Genomic DNA, 18,697 nt, shown 5'->3' with positions numbered 1-18,697 from the left:
GAGCTGGGTTTAGGTATAACACAGTTCCTAAATACTTATACGAGCCAACAATCTCCACGTCTTTACCCTTGATAGAGCTGGGTTTAGGTATAACACAGTTCCTAAATACTTATACGAGCCAACGATCTCCATGTCTTTACCCTTGATAGAGCTGGGTTTAGGTATAACACAGTTACTAAATACTTATACGAGCCAACAATCTCCACGTCTTTACCATTAATAGAGCTGGGTTTAGGTACAACACAGTTACTAAATACTTATACGAGCCAACAATCTCCACGTCTTTACCCTTGATAGAGCTGGGTTTAGGTATAACACAGTTACTAAATACTTATACGAGCCAACAATCTCCACGTCTTTACCCTTGATAGAGCTGGGTTTAGGTATAACACAGTTACTAAATACTTATACGAGCCAACGATCTCCACGTCTTTACCCTTGATAGAGCTGGGTTTAGGTATAACACAGTTACTAAATACTTATACGAGCCAACGATCTCCACGTCTTTACCCTTGATAGAGCTGGGTTTAGGTACAACACAGTTACTAAATACTTATACGAGCCAACGATCTCCACGTCTTTACCGTTGATAGAGCTGGGTTTAGGTATAACACAGTTACTAAATACTTATACGAGCCAACAATCTCCACGTCTTTACCCTTGATAGAGCTGGGTTTAGGTATAACACAGTTACTAAATACTTATACGAGCCAACAATCTCCACGTCGTTACCATTAATAGAGCTGGGTTTAGGTATAACACAGTTACTAAATACTTATACGAGCCAACGATCTCCACGTCTTTACCCTTGATAGAGCTGGCTTTAGGTATAACACAGTTACTAAATACTTATACGAGCCAACGATCTCCACGTCTTTACCCTTGATAGAGCTGGGTTTAGGTATAACACAGTTACTAAATACTTATACGAGCCAACGATCTCCACGTCTTTACCCTTGATAGAGCTGGGTTTAGGTATAACACAGTTACTAAATACTTATACGAGCCAACGATCTCCACGTCTTTACCCTTGATAGAGCTGGGTTTAGGTACAACACAGTTACTAAATACTTATACGAGCCAACGATCTCCACGTCTTTACCGTTGATAGAGCTGGGTTTAGGTATAACACAGTTACTAAATACTTATACGAGCCAACAATCTCCACGTCTTTACCGTTGATAGAGCTGGGTTTAGGTATAACACAGTTACTAAATACTTATACGAGCCAACGATCTCCACGTCTTTACCCTTGATAGAGCTGGGTTTAGGTATAACACAGTTACTAAATACTTATACGAGCCAACGATCTCCACGTCTTTACCCTTGATAGAGCTGGGTTTAGGTATAACACAGTTACTAAATACTTATACGAGCCAACGATCTCCACGTCTTTACCCTTGATAGAGCTGGGTTTAGGTATAACACAGTTACTAAATACTTATACGAGCCAACGATCTCCACGTCTTTACCGTTGATAGAGCTGGGTTTAGGTATAACACAGTTACTAAATACTTATACGAGCCAACAATCTCCACGTCTTTACCGTTGATAGAGCTGGGTTTAGGTACAACACAGTTACTAAATACTTATACGAGCCAACAATCTCCACGTCTTTACCCTTGATAGAGCTGGGTTTAGGTATAACACAGTTACTAAATACTTATACGAGCCAACAATCTCCACGTCTTTACCCTTGATAGAGCTGGCTTTAGGTATAACACAGTTTTTACTAAATACTTATACGAGCCAACGATCTCCACGTCTTTACCGTTGATAGAGCTGGCTTTAGGTATAACACAGTTTTTACTAAATACTTATACGAGCCAACGATCTCCACGTCTTTACCGTTGATAGAGCTGGCTTTAGGTATAACACAGTTACTAAATACTTATACGAGCCAACGATCTCCACGTCTTTACCCTTGATAGAGCTGGCTTTAGGTATAACACAGTTTTTACTAAATACTTATACGAGCCAACAATCTCCACGTGGTTTGCCCATGTCTGTTCTAAACTGTATTGAGGTTTACAAAAATTAAATGGGGCAGCCACACCGTATGTAAAAGTCAAATGGGAGGTGGAATTAAATGTCACGCTGACAGAGGGTGATTGGCACAGCAATCGTCCACCAGCTCCAGAAGATGAGGGAATTTGGATGGTAAAATTTGATTCGCTTCTTTATTACCCCCCATATTAAAAATAAACAACTAGGGGAACAACAGCAGTGTTGGAGGCAGTGTGGTCACGGGAGAGCCAATCACTCTCATATCTTTTGGCTCTGTGGAAAAATTCAGACATTTTGGGACAGCGTTATGCTAATTCTAAAAGAGGTGTTTGGTTGCGAGATCCCACGGGACCCCGGATAGTGTACCTGGGTTTAATGCCCGGTGACATCATTCAGAAGAAAGACATTTACCTCCTTAAAATCCTGACACTTGCATGTAAAAAGGCCATCACAAGGAACCGGCTTAAAGGTGATCCTCCAACGACTTGTCAATGGCTGGACATTGTGGAGGAAATGTCCTCCACGGAAAAGCTGACGTTCTATCTGAAGACCAAAGCAAGGACTCACGGACAGCGGTGGAGGAAATGTCCTCCACGGAGAAGCTGACGTTCTATCTGAAGACCAAGGCAAGGACTCACGGACAGCGGTGGAGGAAATGTCCTCCACGGAGAAGCTGACGTTCTATCTGAAGACCAAGGCAAGGACTCACGGACAGCGGTGGAGGAAATGTCCTCCACGGAGAAGCTGACGTTCTATCTGAAGACCAAGGCAAGGACTCACGGACAGCGGTGGAGGAAATGTCCTCCACGGAGAAGCTGACGTTCTATCTGAAGACCAAAGCAAGGACTCACGGACAGCGGTGGAGGAAATGTACTCCACGGAGAAGCTGACGTTCTATCTGAAGACCAAAGCAAGGACTCACGGACAGCGGTGGAGGAAATGTCCTCCACGGAGAAGCTGACGTTCTATCTGAAGACCAAAGCAAGGACTCACGGACAGCGGTGGGGGAAATGTACTCCATGGAGAAGCTGACGTTCTATCTGAAGACCAAAGCAAGGACTCACGGACAGCGGTGGAGGAAATGTCCTCCACGGAGAAGCTGACGTTCTATCTGAAGACCAAAGCAAGGACTCACGGACAGCGGTGGAGGAAATGTCCTCCACGGAGAAGCTGACGTTCTATCTGAAGACCAAAGCAAGGACTCACGGACAGCGGTGGAGGAAATGTCCTCCATGGAGAAGCTGACGTTCTATCTGAAGACCAAAGCAAGGACTCACGGACAGCGGTGGAGGAAATGGACTCCACGGAGAAGCTGACGTTCTATCTGAAGACCAAAGCAAGGACTCACGGACAGCGGTGGAGGAAATGGACTCCACGGAGAAGCTGACGTTCTATCTGAAGACCAAAGCAAGGACTCACGGACAGCGGTGGAGGAAATGGACCGCTTATAAGACTAACAATTAAGCCCTGAAACGATGGAACTAAGGTGTGGAATGTGAATCATAGTACCCTCACAAGTGTCTGTCTGAGTGTATGTATGTAAGTGTGTATATATATATATATATATATATATATATATATATATATATATATATATATATATATATATATATATATATATATATATATATATATATATATATATACACACTTCTTTTTTTTCTCTCTTTTCTTTTCTTTTCGTTTCCCTTTCGTTGTTGTTGTTTCTTGTCGATATTCTTTAAATTTTTGTAAACTTGGAAAATGCAAATAAAGAGTTTAAAAAAAAAAAAGAGACATAAACCTTGAACAGTAAAATAAAATACAAAAATAATAATAATAATAATAATAATAAAAAAACCTAAAGATCTTCCGTTTAAAACTCAAGTAAATCTTTGACCCATTCGGTGGATTAACTTGACCATTGACCTTTTGTCAATTGTCTACTTTACTTTTTCCTCTGCGGGACTAACAGGTTTACTGGTCAGCAGGCTCAGCAAACCTGCTGGAGGACAAACTCCAAGTCTCCCTCTCGCACACGCACACGCACACGCACACACCGACACACGTGCTCAGAGCTGGCTGGGTGAAACATTTGGGCTTGATCTTCTGACATTTCATGGTCATTATCTATCTTTACACATCAGGAGACCACACACTCGCTGACACTGAGGGACAGTGGGCGGTATGATTCATAATTTAAGTGGATATGAGGGAGACATGACTCCCCCATGAGTATTAGGAGGCCAAAATAACAACTGATGTATTTCTCGCAGAACAGGGAAAAAAGATTGCACCTGTTGTGTGTCTTTTGAAAGAAGCGGTGATTACAGGCAAAAAAACAGGAGACGGTTGTAATAAAACAAAAAAGCAGAGGGCAAAAAGGAACAACACGAGTGTCATCTGCTGGAGGGGAGTCGAGGAAAAAACCACGGAAGAAGAAAAGAGATGCGCGAAATGGGTTCACAGTCGAAGTGTAAAAGTCAAAGCATAGCAGCTGCTCCAGCTCTACATTATTCACAACGACTGTTTCCCTCGCTTGGAGGGTCAACATTTATGGAATCATCTACGTCTCAGACGCAAACTTCCGATCACACACAGACAAGATGCACCCCATAAAAGAAATTGAAGAATGAACAGCAATCTCATTGCTGCTTTATTAATTCAATAATTCAATCAATACCCCGCATGGTTGGAATGACAGGCTCACTTCCCCGAAACAGAATTCTCTGCTGCTCTCTGGAGCAAGAAACACACCACACGCTCCCCTTTTGACATTTATCATCCTTCAATGATACACCCCAGTGGACACACACCAACACACAGAAACACACACAGTGGCTGCAGTATTGACCCTTGGTTTTTCTCCTGCAGAGGTTTACTTGGTCTTTGGACACATATCTGACCGGGATTACCGGTTACTACCTCTTTCTGTGTGTGTGTTTATAGAAAGTACCGGTACTGTAACTTCCGGACTATAAGCCGTGCTTTTTTATAGTTTGGCTGTTCATGCGACTAATACTCGGGTGTGACTTATGTATATTACAATATGTACAGTAAACCCCCAATTATCCGCAGTTCCAACTCAAGTACCCGCTACAATTTTTTCATCGTTCCTTCTCGCGCGATTGTTCGAGATCTGAATGCTGAACAAAGTCTCGCCAGATCTGCATCGCATGATCAGTTTGTTTACCTCATCCTTAACGCGGTGTCAATCAATTCCGGTGTTTTGTGGAACTTTTACAGATGGATATAGAAACTCTTGAGATCTGAAACGATCAACGCTTGCTGGAAGAATCCGTGGCCAGAAGTGGTCAATGATCACAAGGGCTTTTTCCTTAAAGACATTCAAATTGCAGCAGCAACGTCTGAGGCGGGGAGGGCCTCATGCAACGGAGGACGAGTGTGAAATCAGAGACTGCAGTAGTACCGGTAATAACGACACAATAGCTAACAGAAAAGCAGAGCTGGCATTTCTTCCTTCTCAGACAGGACAGCAATATGGTGAACTGCTGCTCCGTGTTCATTCATTCATTCATTCATCAGTCTCTTCATTCGAGTCCAAATACTGTGTTAAAATAAGCATGCAGAAAAACAACAGCACATCCTTTGAACAACCTCCTCTTCTGATGCCAGATTTGCAAACTGATTCTTCAAAGAATAGAGACAGTTTAACTGACATATTTAGATCACACACTCGTGTGTCATGAACCCTTGAGCACCCGAGGGAGGGTGTAGAGTCGCTCCAGTACGAAAACCACATCATTCCTCCTGCATCTGCGGTTCAACTGTCTGTCGAATTCTTCTCTTCAGCACCCTGGAATAGACCTGAGGAGTGCGACACCCCACCCTCTGGCCCCCCTTCATCTTGTCTGCCAATCCAAAGGTTATGTCTGCAACCACCATGCGATATTAAAAAAGTGTCAACCAAGGCAGTCCCTGCACATCCAGACTTAAAATACTCAGGGCAAGTCTCATCACCTCAGTAGCTTCAGCCCAGGTGATGGACGAGTCCACCTCTGAGACCTCGGCCTCTGCTTCCTCCATAGAAGACACGGTAAAGGGATTGAGGAGATCGTCAAATGATTCTAACGCCAGGTTAGCAGATCCCCACCTCCACTGGAAACATTGTTGGTGGTGCACCACAGATAATCCTCCTCCACTGCCTCTCCGAGCTCCTCCCAGTTTTTGGCTGTCGTACGCTTGGCCCCCCCGTACCCATCTGCTGCCTCTGGAGTCCCACGAGTCAACAAGGTTTGATGAGAGTCCTCATTCAGCCTGACGACATTCCTTACTTCACCAACGGGCTCTGGGGTTGCCACCGTGACAGACACCAGAGACCCTGCGATCTAGCGCCAGCTGCTTTTATAACGGAGGTGGAGAACGCGGTCCACTCAGACCCAATGTCCCTGGCCTCCCCCGAGACCAGGGGGTTGAAGACAGCACTGACAGAGGGCTCTGGTAGACATTTCCAACAGACCCTCAAACTACATTTGGGCCTACCGAGGATGTCCGGCCCCCCCAGAGCCAACGCATCACCACGTGATGATCAGTTGAGCTCTACTCCTCTCTTCACTCGGGTGTCCAAGACACGCGGCCAGAGGTCCGTTGACACAACAATCAAGTCAGTTGACGACCTCCGGCCTCGGGTGTTATGTACAAAGTGTGACTTGCACAGAAGTGCAATAACAGAACGCCACTCACTGTCACTGTCCACGTGAGCGTTGAAACCCCCCAGAAGAACAATGGAGAACCCCCAGTTGGAGCACGAAGCAGTATTCTTCCCAGGGACGCCAAGAAGGCTGAGTACTCTGCACTACCTTTCGGCTCGAAGACCAAAACAACAGTGAGAAAGCAACCCTCTCGTTCACCGGGACAGACTCCAACACATGGCAGCTAAGCTGTGGCGCTAAAAGCAAGGCCGCACCAGCCCGCTGCTTCTCACCGCGGGCAACACCAGAGAAGCGTCGAGTCCAGCCCCTCCTCGAGGGGTCGGGATCCAGAGCCCAAACTGTCTATATCTAGACAGTATCTCTCAACCGCCCTCACAAGCTCCGGCTCCTCCCCGCCAGCAAGGTTACATTCCATATCCACGAGCCATCTGAGGACTGGGTCGTTGTTCCAATGCACATTAACCCCACCCATCGCTTATCGTTACCTCAGCAGACGCTGTGTCACATGTATATATTTCATTGGTGTTTATATTATAGTATGCTATGGAACACCTGCATTCTCCTTGCCTAGCTGATTGAAATTAATCCAGAGTGGTTCGATGTGATCATGGTGAGCGTGCCAACGTCCTAATGTTTACATTTAGCATAGGTCATGGTGGATCCCTGTGTTGAACATGTTTCACCTCTCAACCGAGACGCTTCTTCAGTTCTGAACGTTAGTGGTCTGTCTGTACCTTGTCGGCATTGTCTGCCGCCAGCAGATTGGTGGCAAGAGTCTGCAGTTTGTGCTGGGCCATGTTCTTCAGCGCTGCCAGGCTGCGGCGAGTCATCGCCTGCTTCAGGTTCACAGCCGAGTGGCTCAGGGTGTCCCCAGTGGCAGGAGCCAGCTCATCACAGGCGTTCAGGATCTCCACAGCCGTTATGCCCATCACACAGCGGTCCAAGGCTCCTGGAAACACAAACGAGTTCACAAGCGTGTCTCAAATGGTTATGACAAAGAAGGAAGTACTATCTTTGTTTGCCTTTTGCTTTTTCGAGCTATTCTTTCATGAACGAAAGGCTGCTAGCATCAGAACAAGAACTGACGGCTTCTGTTATATCTCAAGTTGTACTTCTTATTTTCACGTCTTCAAGGTGCTGACTATCGCTCCGTTCATTTTCTTACTTCACTGTCTTGACTTTCTCTTTTCTTTGATCCTCAATAATGTTGCTGTAGATCAGAAAAAGATATATACACACATATATATGTATATATATATATATATATCAGAGAAGGTAAATATCTGAGCTGTCATGAATAAATGGAGTAAGACCCATGAAAGAGTCTAGACTGGACTATTGGCTTCACTTCTCGCAGCCTATATTCAACCCTAAACAGGACAGCAAAGGCTTCATTAAAGGGTCCGGCCTTGAAGCAGAAGGCCGAGGTCTGTGATGCACGCCATGTTCAGCTTTCTCATGGATAAACTGCCGTGTTCAGCTTTCTCATGGATAAACTGCCGTGTTCAGCTTTCTCATGGATAAACTGCCGTGTTCAGCTTTCTCATGGATAAACTGCCGTGTTCAGCTTTCTCATGGATAAACTGCCGTGTTCAGCTTTCTCATGGATAAACTGCCATGTTCAGCTTTCTCATGGATAAACTGCCGTGTTCAGCTTTCTCATGGATAAACTGCCGCGTTCAGCTTTCTCATGGATAAACTGCCGCGTTCAGCTTTCTCAGGGATAAACTGCCGTGTTCAGCTTTCTCATGGATAAACTGCCGTGTTCAGCTTTCTCATGGATAAACTGCCGTGTTCAGCTTTCTCATGGATAAACTGCCATGTTCAGCTTTCTCATGGATAAACTGCCGTGTTCAGCTTTCTCATGGATAAACTGCCATGTTCAGCTTTCTCATGGATAAACTGCCATGTTCAGCTTTCTCATGGATAAACTGCCGTGTTCAGCTTTCTCATGGATAAACTGCCACGTTCAGCTTTCTCATGGATAAACTGCCACGTTCAGCTTTCTCATGGATAAACTGCCGTGTTCAGCTTTCTCATGGATAAACTGCCGTGTTCAGCTTTCTCATGGATAAACTGCCATGTTCAGCTTTCTCATGGATAAACTGCCGTGTTCAGCTTTCTCATGGATAAACTGCCATGTTCAGCTTTCTCATGGATAAACTGCCGTGTTCAGCTTTCTCATGGATAAACTGCCACGTTCAGCTTTCTCATGGATAAACTGCCATGTTCAGCTTTCTCATGGATAAACTGCCATGTTCAGCTTTCTCATGGATAAACTGCCGTGTTCAGCTTTCTCATGGATAAACTGCCGTGTTCAGCTTTCTCATGGATAAACTGCCATGTCCAGCTTTCTCATGGATAAACTGCCATGTTCAGCTTTCTCATGGATAAACTGCCGTGTTCAGCTTTCTCATGGATAAACTGCCGTGTTCAGCTTTCTCATGGATAAACTGCCATGTTCAGCTTTCTCAGGGATAAACTGTTGATGTATCTTCACACTTTTTGCCTCGTGTGCTCCTAGAAAAGCAGAATGTATTTACTTCCAGCATCTGTACTCCGTGTTTATCAATGTACTATTTTCATATCAATTATATTCAGTTCGTTTCATTTCTTCTCATGGATCATGGGTGTGTGTGTGTGTGCGCCATGCCACATATCAGTACACACACAGTCCTTCATTTCACACTCAGCTACCCTGTAATCTCTCTGCACTGGAGCCACAACAAACATTAAGGCGACATAATAATGGAAAATAAATGCCACTGCAATGTTTTTATTTTCTCCGATGCACAGTCTATAGCAACACGACAAAATTCAGGACTTTCAACAGAGCACCTCAAAATTAAAGTACTTTATTTGGGCAAATGGATTATTGTAGAACTTTCTACCGCTGGTTTAACAGTATTGGATGAAGAGGGCTCCCTTTCTGAGTAATGTCTGAATAATACTTACAAAATACAAATAAAAAGTGTAAGATGACTTTTATTCTGAAAAAGAACTAAAACAGCTCAGAAAAGTAAATTAAGGGTGTCAAATGATCGCGTTAATTGCATTTAATTAATTACAGTCCTCTTTAGCACATTATGTTTTTTAATAATGGGACAAGGTGAGGAGCGGTGAGTGTCGCAACTCGCAAGCAGCCAGTCGCGAGTTAGCAGCGAAGTCGTTAGCAGCTCAGCAAGCCATAGCGAAGCTCGTCACCAGACTAAACTGGAGGAGACGCCCCGCTACGAGCAAGTCTGCAACCGACACGCTGACATAAACTCGCCGAGTGGATAGCGATGCCCCGCAGGCCGGTACACATGGTGGAAGACAAGGGGTTAACAGAGCTGCTGCAAACTGCGTGCAGGAAGACATGATGACCGAAACCAGAACGATGCACGACGGCGAAAAGAAAAACAAGGACATTCTGCAAAGACGGCAGGATGTAAACGACGGGATCTGCTGGAATGGGGTTTCCCTCCGGGATTAATAACGTTTCCTAATTCAAGACTCAATAATGTAATGAATTTAAATGAAAATACCTCAAATTGAGGGCTTTTCTCTGCCATTTTTAGGTGAGATTAAAAAATTTATTAATTTGATTAATTAATTATACATCATAATTACTAAAATAAATTAATTGCATGACAGCACTGAAGTAAATATCATCCAAATGTTTTAAACATTTATTCGGCAGGTGTACATGTCGCCGCTGCAAAGGCAACGATTACTACTCAGAAATAGTTGCAAAGCAGCTCCCTTCTGGAACTTTAACTCCTACGATGGAAACAGATTCATGAGGCCTTGTGGAACTTCAGGCACATCAGACTGTAGGAATCACTGCAGAATTGATAGAGTCTCTGTGCGTCAATAGAAGCAGTGAACTCACAAGTCGTACCGGTTTCCATGGAGACAGAAATGTGAATCTATTGGCCTTACATCTGATTGAATGCACTCTGAGCAGGTTATGGGGGGTCAGAAGAGCTTGATGGAAAGCAGCAGCAACGGGCCATTCAAGGCCACAAACCATGCTCTGTACACAATGAGAATTTGTGGGACCCGATAGTTTTGAAACTAGAAACTAGTTTATTAATATATAATAACCACATCATAAGTTTTAAGTCAATGCCAGCCGATCAGCTTTTAATCAGCCCAAGATGAAGCTGCAGAAGTTACCATGGTAAGGCTCTCACCTGTATCCATCTGCCAGACGTAGACAGAGCCGTCGGAGCATCCGACCACCAGGTAGTCATCTGCTGGGCGCCACTTGATCACCTGGATAGGGAAGAGGTGCCGCGATGCCAGCATGATGCACTTCCGCTCCCTGAGACTGAGCAGGCCGACAGAATGGTCGCTGGCCACAGAGCAGACGCAGTGCTGGACGCGGGTCTGCAGACAAACACGCACAAACCGGCGAGGGAGAGGAGCGGAGGACACAATGGAATGCCAGAGTTTAGTGCAGGACCAGGCCCACAGTCAATCCTTTAATGTACAGGATATTTGTTATTTTTGATCATTTCTTCATTTGGAGAGGTGCTAAGGGATTTAATCGACGGGATGGAGCATTAGTTTGAGATTCCCTCAAGCAAAAACCTGAAGCCAAACAAACGTATCGCAAAATGAAAGCGTTGTTCAAAAAGGTAAAGAATTCCCTCCACTGTAAGACATGGATGCAAGAAGTTATGAATTAGTGGGAACAGCTTAATGTAGGGAGTGAATAAAGCTGACGTCCTATTTAATGCTGTGTGTGGGCAATAATTACATTCATTTTATAATGTAGCAAAGACATCACCCCAATGACAAATCACTGCACTCTCCGCGCATTCATCACAACTGAGACCCAAACAATACAGGCGTCACAATACTAGCGGGAAAAGAAAAGACTGGGAGGAGTCTTACGCTGCAGTTCTCAGGCGGGACAATGAGCTGGGTGATGTCTCCGCCGTGGACGCAGAAAATGTGCTTCATCTCTCCGGTGAAAATGTCCCAGACGATGACGGAGAAGTCCACTCCTCCAGACACCAGTGAGCGCTGGTCATAGCGGGGGGAGACCTGGTACGGATACAGGACGCACGTCACCTTGTTCCGGTGGCCTCTCAGAGTACGATGGGGGGGCCAGCCTGAAAGAGACGCAACGGCTCAGACGTCCTGGAGCCGTTGGAGCATCCAACCACCAGGCAGGAATGTACTTTGAGCAGGTTGTAGCCGTTCAAATAGTCCATTTGATTGATTGATGAAGAAATACAGTACTTTACTACACAGAACTTAGTATAGCAGTTTCTATCGAAATGAAATAAAACTCTAAATTTCCTCTCCTTATATAAATATCTTTGTCCAGAAAGGAGGGACCCGAAGGTCTCCGGATGTTTGGAACCTACGGGCGTGGCCACCCAGCTCAGGGAAGCCAGGCGGAGCAAGAGATGTCTGGCTGGGCTGTGGCCGGACCTTTGGAACCCCTACGGATCTGATGAACGATACAGCTATACGGTATGTATGGTCCAAATGGAAATGTCTGTCATTGACAAATTCCAGATCAAATTATATGTGAATTATTATTGATTAATTAAAAAGGATTTGGATGAAATCTTCTCTTTCTGCAGTTCGGAAAATCGTTCATTTATTTCCTTCTGAATATCGACAACAGGGGTGGGAGAAAGGAAAGTAAGAGTAAGCAGGTACAAACACCACGCTGGCCGTGAAACATTCACTCATTCATCTTCGGGAGCGGGGTACACCCTGGACAAGCCGCCAGGTCATCGCAGGGACACACACACACACACACTCACATCCGTGGACAATTTAGTGTCACCAATTCACCTAATTTGTAAAACAGAGACCATACATTGACTAGAACGCCCTGTTAGAATTAGAACGCTTTATTGTCATTATACACCATGCACAACGAGATCAACCTTGTTGTTATGACAACAAGGTTCATTTCCTCGTCTTCAGTGACACGAGGATGTGCTGCTGTCAGGTGTGGATCCGTTTCCATCCCCCCAACGGTCCAATCAGTGAGCTACTTGTAGGTCCGCATGTTAACAGCTCGTACTTTGTTTATGAACACAGCACGCAAACAAAAAGTGGACCGCTAAAAGAAAGAGCATTTTAAATTTGGAAAATTCTACCAGCAAACGGCGCCGCTCAGCACCGGGCCCCTTCCTCCCTCACCTCTCCGTAGCATGTGCTCCCCCTGCAGCAGCTGAACGATGGCGGTCTGAGTGGCAGGAACAAGGATGATGCTGCCATCTTCTCTGCCGCACACCAGGCGGCCCTGAGACGGGATGTAAACGCTGGCCGTCACCTGAGGAGTCAAAAGACCCACGGCGTCCGGATTAGTTCAGTTTCCTTTGGTCGTCTCCTAAAACCACAACTGCTGCCCGTGTTCAGACCTTAATAGGATCTTCTTTGCCAGGGAGGACACTGAGCTGATCAATGATCCCAGCAGACACCGGGGACAACTTATCAAACGCCTCCTGCAGACTGATGGTGGAGGACACCTGCAGCTCTGCACAGAGACAGGAAAGAGGGAAGCTGCTTTAGCAATTACAGCACAAACTAGCTAAAGCAACACTAACAGCATTGGACATTAAACTCTGGTAACACCTGGTACGGTTGGTAAGTACATGATTTGAAACAAGAACTACATCTTACCACTGTGTCACATTTGATTTTCACAGAGCAGCTAATCTTCTCGTGGAAAATGATTCTGTCGACACAGTAACGCTATTTGTACCTGAGGTGGATGATGTCGGCTTCGGAGGCGAGGCGTCTGGGATGCTCCACAGGGACAGTCTCCCTGCCGAGTCTCCCTGGATCAGCAGCTTATGGAAGGGCTCCCGTCGGCCAAAGAAGAACCGAGTCACAGGAGGACAGATCAGGAGCTGAAGTACAGTGTGGAGGGAAAAGGAAGAAAGGTACAGAATTGCTGCAGCACTCGGTCATTAAATGTGTGTTTTCTGTCTGACCACAACAAACCACAGTCTTTGAACTTGCACTGTGGCTTCCTTCATTCAAAACCCAGCAACGACACGCTGCATGAAAATAGATCCACAACACTGCTTGACCCGCACTGGCGGAAAAACAGGCAGGAGTCACTTCCAAGTAAAACATACAAATGTTTTTCGAGGCCAGTAGTGATGATTAGAATCAAGGAAACCAATATTTGGAATGTGCCTTTGAAACACAAATAAAAACTAGACTCGGAATTTACGATACCACTAATAGATAAGCTCATTTACTGAAATATTAATGTGGTAAAATAAGGTAATATTATGAAATATATACCGTATTTTCCGGATTATAAGTCGCGGTTTTTGTCATAGTTTGGTCGGGGGTGCGACTTATAAATCGGAGCGACTTATATATGCTTTTTTTTACAAAATCTGTGAGCGCAGAGACAGTAGCCTACACATTTCTATAACAGGTGTTACAGGGAACTCTGTGACCCGTCAGAATCTGTCGCGGTTTCTGGAGGTTCAGAGTTATCTGTCACACCTGTTATCTAAAAACACCAATTAGAAGGGCTGATTGAAAATGGCGCCGAAAAGAAAGTCATATTCCGCGGCTTACAAGCTTCAGATAGTGAAATATGGAGCCGAAAACGGCAATCGAGCAGCAGAAAGAAAGTTTGGAGTGAGCGAAAAACTTGTAAGGGACTGGCGAAAAGCGGAGGTTACGCTTACTGAAATGAAGAAAACAAAGAAAGCTAATCGCGGGCGACAAGCTAGGTGGCCGCAGTTGGAGGAACGAGTTCACGCATGGGTGCTTGAACAACGTGCTGCTGGGAGAGGTTTGTCAACGGTGCAGTTGCGTCTCCGCGCCCAGGTGGTTGCCAGGGAGGTGAATATAAACGGCTTTGCGGGAGGACCTTCTTGGTGTTACCGCTTCATGCAGCGCAAACGCCTCTCTATCAGAGCTAGGACGACACTGTCCCAAAAACTGCCAGCGGACTTCCAAGCCAAGGTTGACAGTTTCCGCGCGTTCATTGAAAAGCATGTAAGTGATCACAACGTGACACCGGATCATATTATCAACATGGACGAGGTCCCCCTCACTTTTGACATCCCCATGGGCCGAAGTGTTGCAGAGAAAGGGCAAAAAAGTGTGAATATCGTTACAACTGGTCATGAGAGATCACACTTCACAGTGGTGCTGGCATGTTGTGGAGACGGATCAAAACTGCCACCGATGGTCATTTTCAAACGAAAAACCATGCCAAAAATCCAATCCTCCTCAGTTGAAGTCGCCGTGAACGCGAAAGGGTGGATTGATCAATAAATGATGAACTTGTGGCTTATAAAGTGCTACAATAAGCGACCGGATGGCTTCTTTAGAGCACGCAAAGCTCTGCTTGTGATGGATAGCATGAGAGCGCACATCACACCACAGTTAAAAAATAAATTAAAATTTTTCAACTCCATACCTGCCATCATCCCTGGAGGCTTAACCAAAATACTCCAGCCACTTGATATCTCCGTGAATAGGAGCTTTAAGTCAGTTTTGCGTAACCTGTGGGAGCAGTGGATGACGGATGGAGAGCACAGCTTCACGGCAACCGGGAGAATGCGCCATGCAACTTTCCTGGAAGTCATTGAATGGATCGACAAAGCATGGGCTTCAGTGACAACCGAAACCGTCCTGTCGGGATTCAGAAAGGCTGGAATAATTGGAACTGCAACTGACGACGAGTCTGATGTAAGCGACGTAGAAGAGGAAGCGGCGTCTTGTCTACCTGCCGAGTTGGGGGAGTTGTTCAAAAGTGACACCGAGGATGAAGATTTCCTTGGATTTCGTGATTCTGAATAAAACCTGATATTTTGGTAAACGTGTTAGCATGTTCTTTGTGCTGTATGTTGTTTGGTGTTGGATTTTATCAAATAAATTTTCCCCAAAAATGCGACTTATACTCCAGTGCGACCTATATATGGTTTTTTCTTCTTAATTATGCATTTTTTGGCTGGTGCGACCTACAATCCGGAGCGACGTATAATCCAAAAAATACGGTATTTACTATTCTTAAATATCTAATCATGTTATTATAAATATTTCAGAATGATTGTTTTAACAATGGCATACTTTTTCTTTTCCAATAAGGATTTAGTTGTTTGACAACTTCACAACACTTTGCTGACCCCTGCGTCAGCTAGTGGCGCCAGATCAAGTATCAGAGCCTGTCAAACAACTAAATCCTTATCAACGTTTTAAACGCAAGTTTGAAGTAAGGAGAAAAGACACGACAATATCTAGTAATACAAACATGAATATCTTGCAGAAGGTGCAGTCAACACTTACTGCTTTACTTCACAATGTTCTATCCTGAATGGCGTCTTTTAAATTAAGCGTCTGCCTTCTTTAAATAAAGAAATGGATGGATGCTCACGGAAAGTCAAATCAACGGCTTTCAGTTTTTAAGCTTTCATTTTACCTGTTCCGTGGAACAAACTTATGAAACCGGTGACCGTCGTGAAGGATGGTGGACTGACCTGTTTGTCTGAGTAGTTTGCAATTCTGTAGACCAGCGGAGGAATTGAGCCTTCTTTGGTTTTCCCAACGTCAATGCGGAAATGTTCACTAGCAGGAAGACAACTGTGGAACGCACACAAAAAGCTAATCAACGTATTTCACTAATTATAGGCCAGTCTCTCTTCTACCTCAATTTTCAAAAATCCTAGAAAAACGATTTTCTTACAGATTAGACAAATTCATAGGAAAATATAACTTACTCGCTGATAGTCAATATGGATTTAGATCAGAACATTCAACATCACTTGCTTTAACTGAACTCGTAGAAATGATAACAGATTCAATAGATAAAAAGCAATATGCAGCAGGAATATTCATTGATTTAAAGAAGGCTTTTGATACAATTAACCATGATATATTGATTAAGAAATTAGAGTTATATAGGATCAGAGGTGTGGCTTTGAATTGGGTTAAAAGTTATTTAGGAAATAGAGAGCAATATGTTAAGGTTGGTGACTGTTCTTCAGAAAGACTGACAATTACGTGTGGGGTCCCCCAGGGGTCAGTATTGGGACCAAAACTATTTCTCCTTTACATTAATGACATATGCAACGTATCCAGACTGGTTAAATGTATTTTGTTTGCGGATGACACAAATATTTTTTGTACGGGTGAGAATATGCAGCAACTTTTGAATGTTATCACTTCGGAATTAAGTAAAATAAGAATATGGTGCGACAAAAATAAATTATCTATAAATTTGAGCAAAACAAAAATTATGTTTTTTGGAAATTGTGATATACAGAATCAGGTACAAATCGATGGTGTGAACATTGAAACAGTAAGGGAAAATACAGGGAGTGATAATCGACAACAACATTTGCTGGAAACCTCACATTAGGTATGTTAAATCAAAAGTGTCTCGCAGTATTTTAGTCCTTGTCAAAGCAAAGCATGTCTTAGATCAAAAAGCTTTATTCATTCTATACAACTCTCTAATCATTCCATATCTAGATTATTGTTCGGAGATATGGGGAAACACAAAACTGCACTCCATCCACTTTTTATTTTGCAAAAAAGAGCAATACGTATCGTTCATAAACTACACTAATGATTTATCCTGGCAATATCGAAGTCTGAAATTTATTGATTTGGTACAGCATAAAACAGTTCAAGTTTTATATAAAGCAAATTATTTATTACCACACAATATACAAAAAATGTTTCATGAGAGACGCCAGGGCTACAATTTCAGAAATATGTCAAATCTAAAGGTCCGTAGAATACGCACAACAAAGAAGGGTTTTTGTATTACTGTCTGTGGAATAGAGTAAGTAATGAAATGAAAAATATGTTGAGTTTGACTTTATTTAAAAGAAGGCACAAAGGACAATAACTAACACAATCGCTCATGGGTCCAAACATGTTAGGAATTACTATCTTCATTAGCAAAAAATGTTGATTATACAAAGGTAGAGAATGCTATGTACATTGGCTAGTAAATTTATAATTAAAGATAATGTTTAAGTTGAAATGCAACCATCGGGCGACCTACACACTCACGCCCACACACACACGACACTCAACAGCACGACAGCTTTAATTTGAGTTATTGTTAATTAATGTGCTGCGTGTGTGTGAATATGTCTGTATATGTTTATGTATACGTGTGCGCATGTATTCGCCGTTGTTTTATCTTTTTTTTATTCTTTGTTGTTCACATGGTCGAAATAACTAACTAACTGTTAACATCTGTTTGAGTACCGTTATCTACCATGAATCCAACTGAGCATTGCCTCAGGAAGGCAGCGCATTATACCAAGCAGAGACACGAGAGCCAGGGGAGCGGCGGATTTACCTGGCTGGCAGCTTGTAGATGTAGCTGCAGCCATCTTCAGTCCATATGATCACTTTGTCAACAGCAATGAACTCTCCTCCTGTCCAGGCCTGATCACCGTCACTGGGCACCGAGCAGAGCAGCGAGTAGTCACCTGCATCAAACACCTGCCACACACACACAGGAAAGAGATGGACACACATTCCTTGGAGTTGCTCAGACTTTGGCCACAACAGTGCTCTGCTTCAGTATTAATCAGCGAGCCCCAAGTGTCACCCATTTGTTTGCTGACCCTGTTTGTGGCAGCCAGACGTGGCCACATTTGGCTGAGAAAGCGGAAAAGAGGAGGACACTGACAGGACTTGAACTGAACGAGTAGCTGTGGAGATACTGTGGTAAAGGCTTTCCATTCCCAAGGTAACCACGTCCCAAAGCATATCCTTCTTGATTGTCAACGGGATCCCTCTTACGCGCTCCAGCTATTGCACGAGCAGCAGCATTCTGAATCAACTGCAGGCGTGCAGGGAGGACTGGCCAGTGGCTACCAAAGTATAGCGCATCGCAGTAATCCGGCATCGAGGTGAATCAGGTGGGGATCAAAATGCTCCTGCGCAAGAATCAGCCTTACCTTCCTCAGCTGCCTTAAATGGAGGAAACCCGACGGAACCACTGCACTGATTGAATCACTATCAATCTTGAAGCCCAAGTCCGAGACAGTAGGCTTCTCAAGCAGTGCCAGCAGGCCCAGATT

At 44.2% G+C, this 18,697-nt stretch overlaps 1 protein-coding gene across 1 annotated transcript in view; it reads right to left on the bottom strand.

The window, feature by feature from the left end:
- The window catches only part of LOC137908236 (WD repeat-containing protein 7), a 142,839-nt gene that overhangs the window by 111,715 nt on the left and 12,427 nt on the right, over positions 1–18,697 (bottom strand). Inside the window, 8 exon segments of the mRNA XM_068752611.1 lie at positions 7,394–7,608; positions 10,838–11,033; positions 11,544–11,764; positions 12,816–12,948; positions 13,037–13,152; positions 13,381–13,528; positions 16,130–16,232; positions 17,968–18,113. Coding sequence (XP_068608712.1) covers positions 7,394–7,608; positions 10,838–11,033; positions 11,544–11,764; positions 12,816–12,948; positions 13,037–13,152; positions 13,381–13,528; positions 16,130–16,232; positions 17,968–18,113 — 1,278 coding nt within the window.

Source organism: Brachionichthys hirsutus, chromosome 19, assembly GCF_040956055.1.
Source record: "Brachionichthys hirsutus isolate HB-005 chromosome 19, CSIRO-AGI_Bhir_v1, whole genome shotgun sequence".
Lineage (NCBI taxonomy): Eukaryota > Metazoa > Chordata > Actinopteri > Lophiiformes > Brachionichthyidae > Brachionichthys > Brachionichthys hirsutus.
The sequence above is the reverse complement of the archived record's forward strand: the minus strand, read 5'-3'. Positions and strand labels throughout refer to the sequence as shown.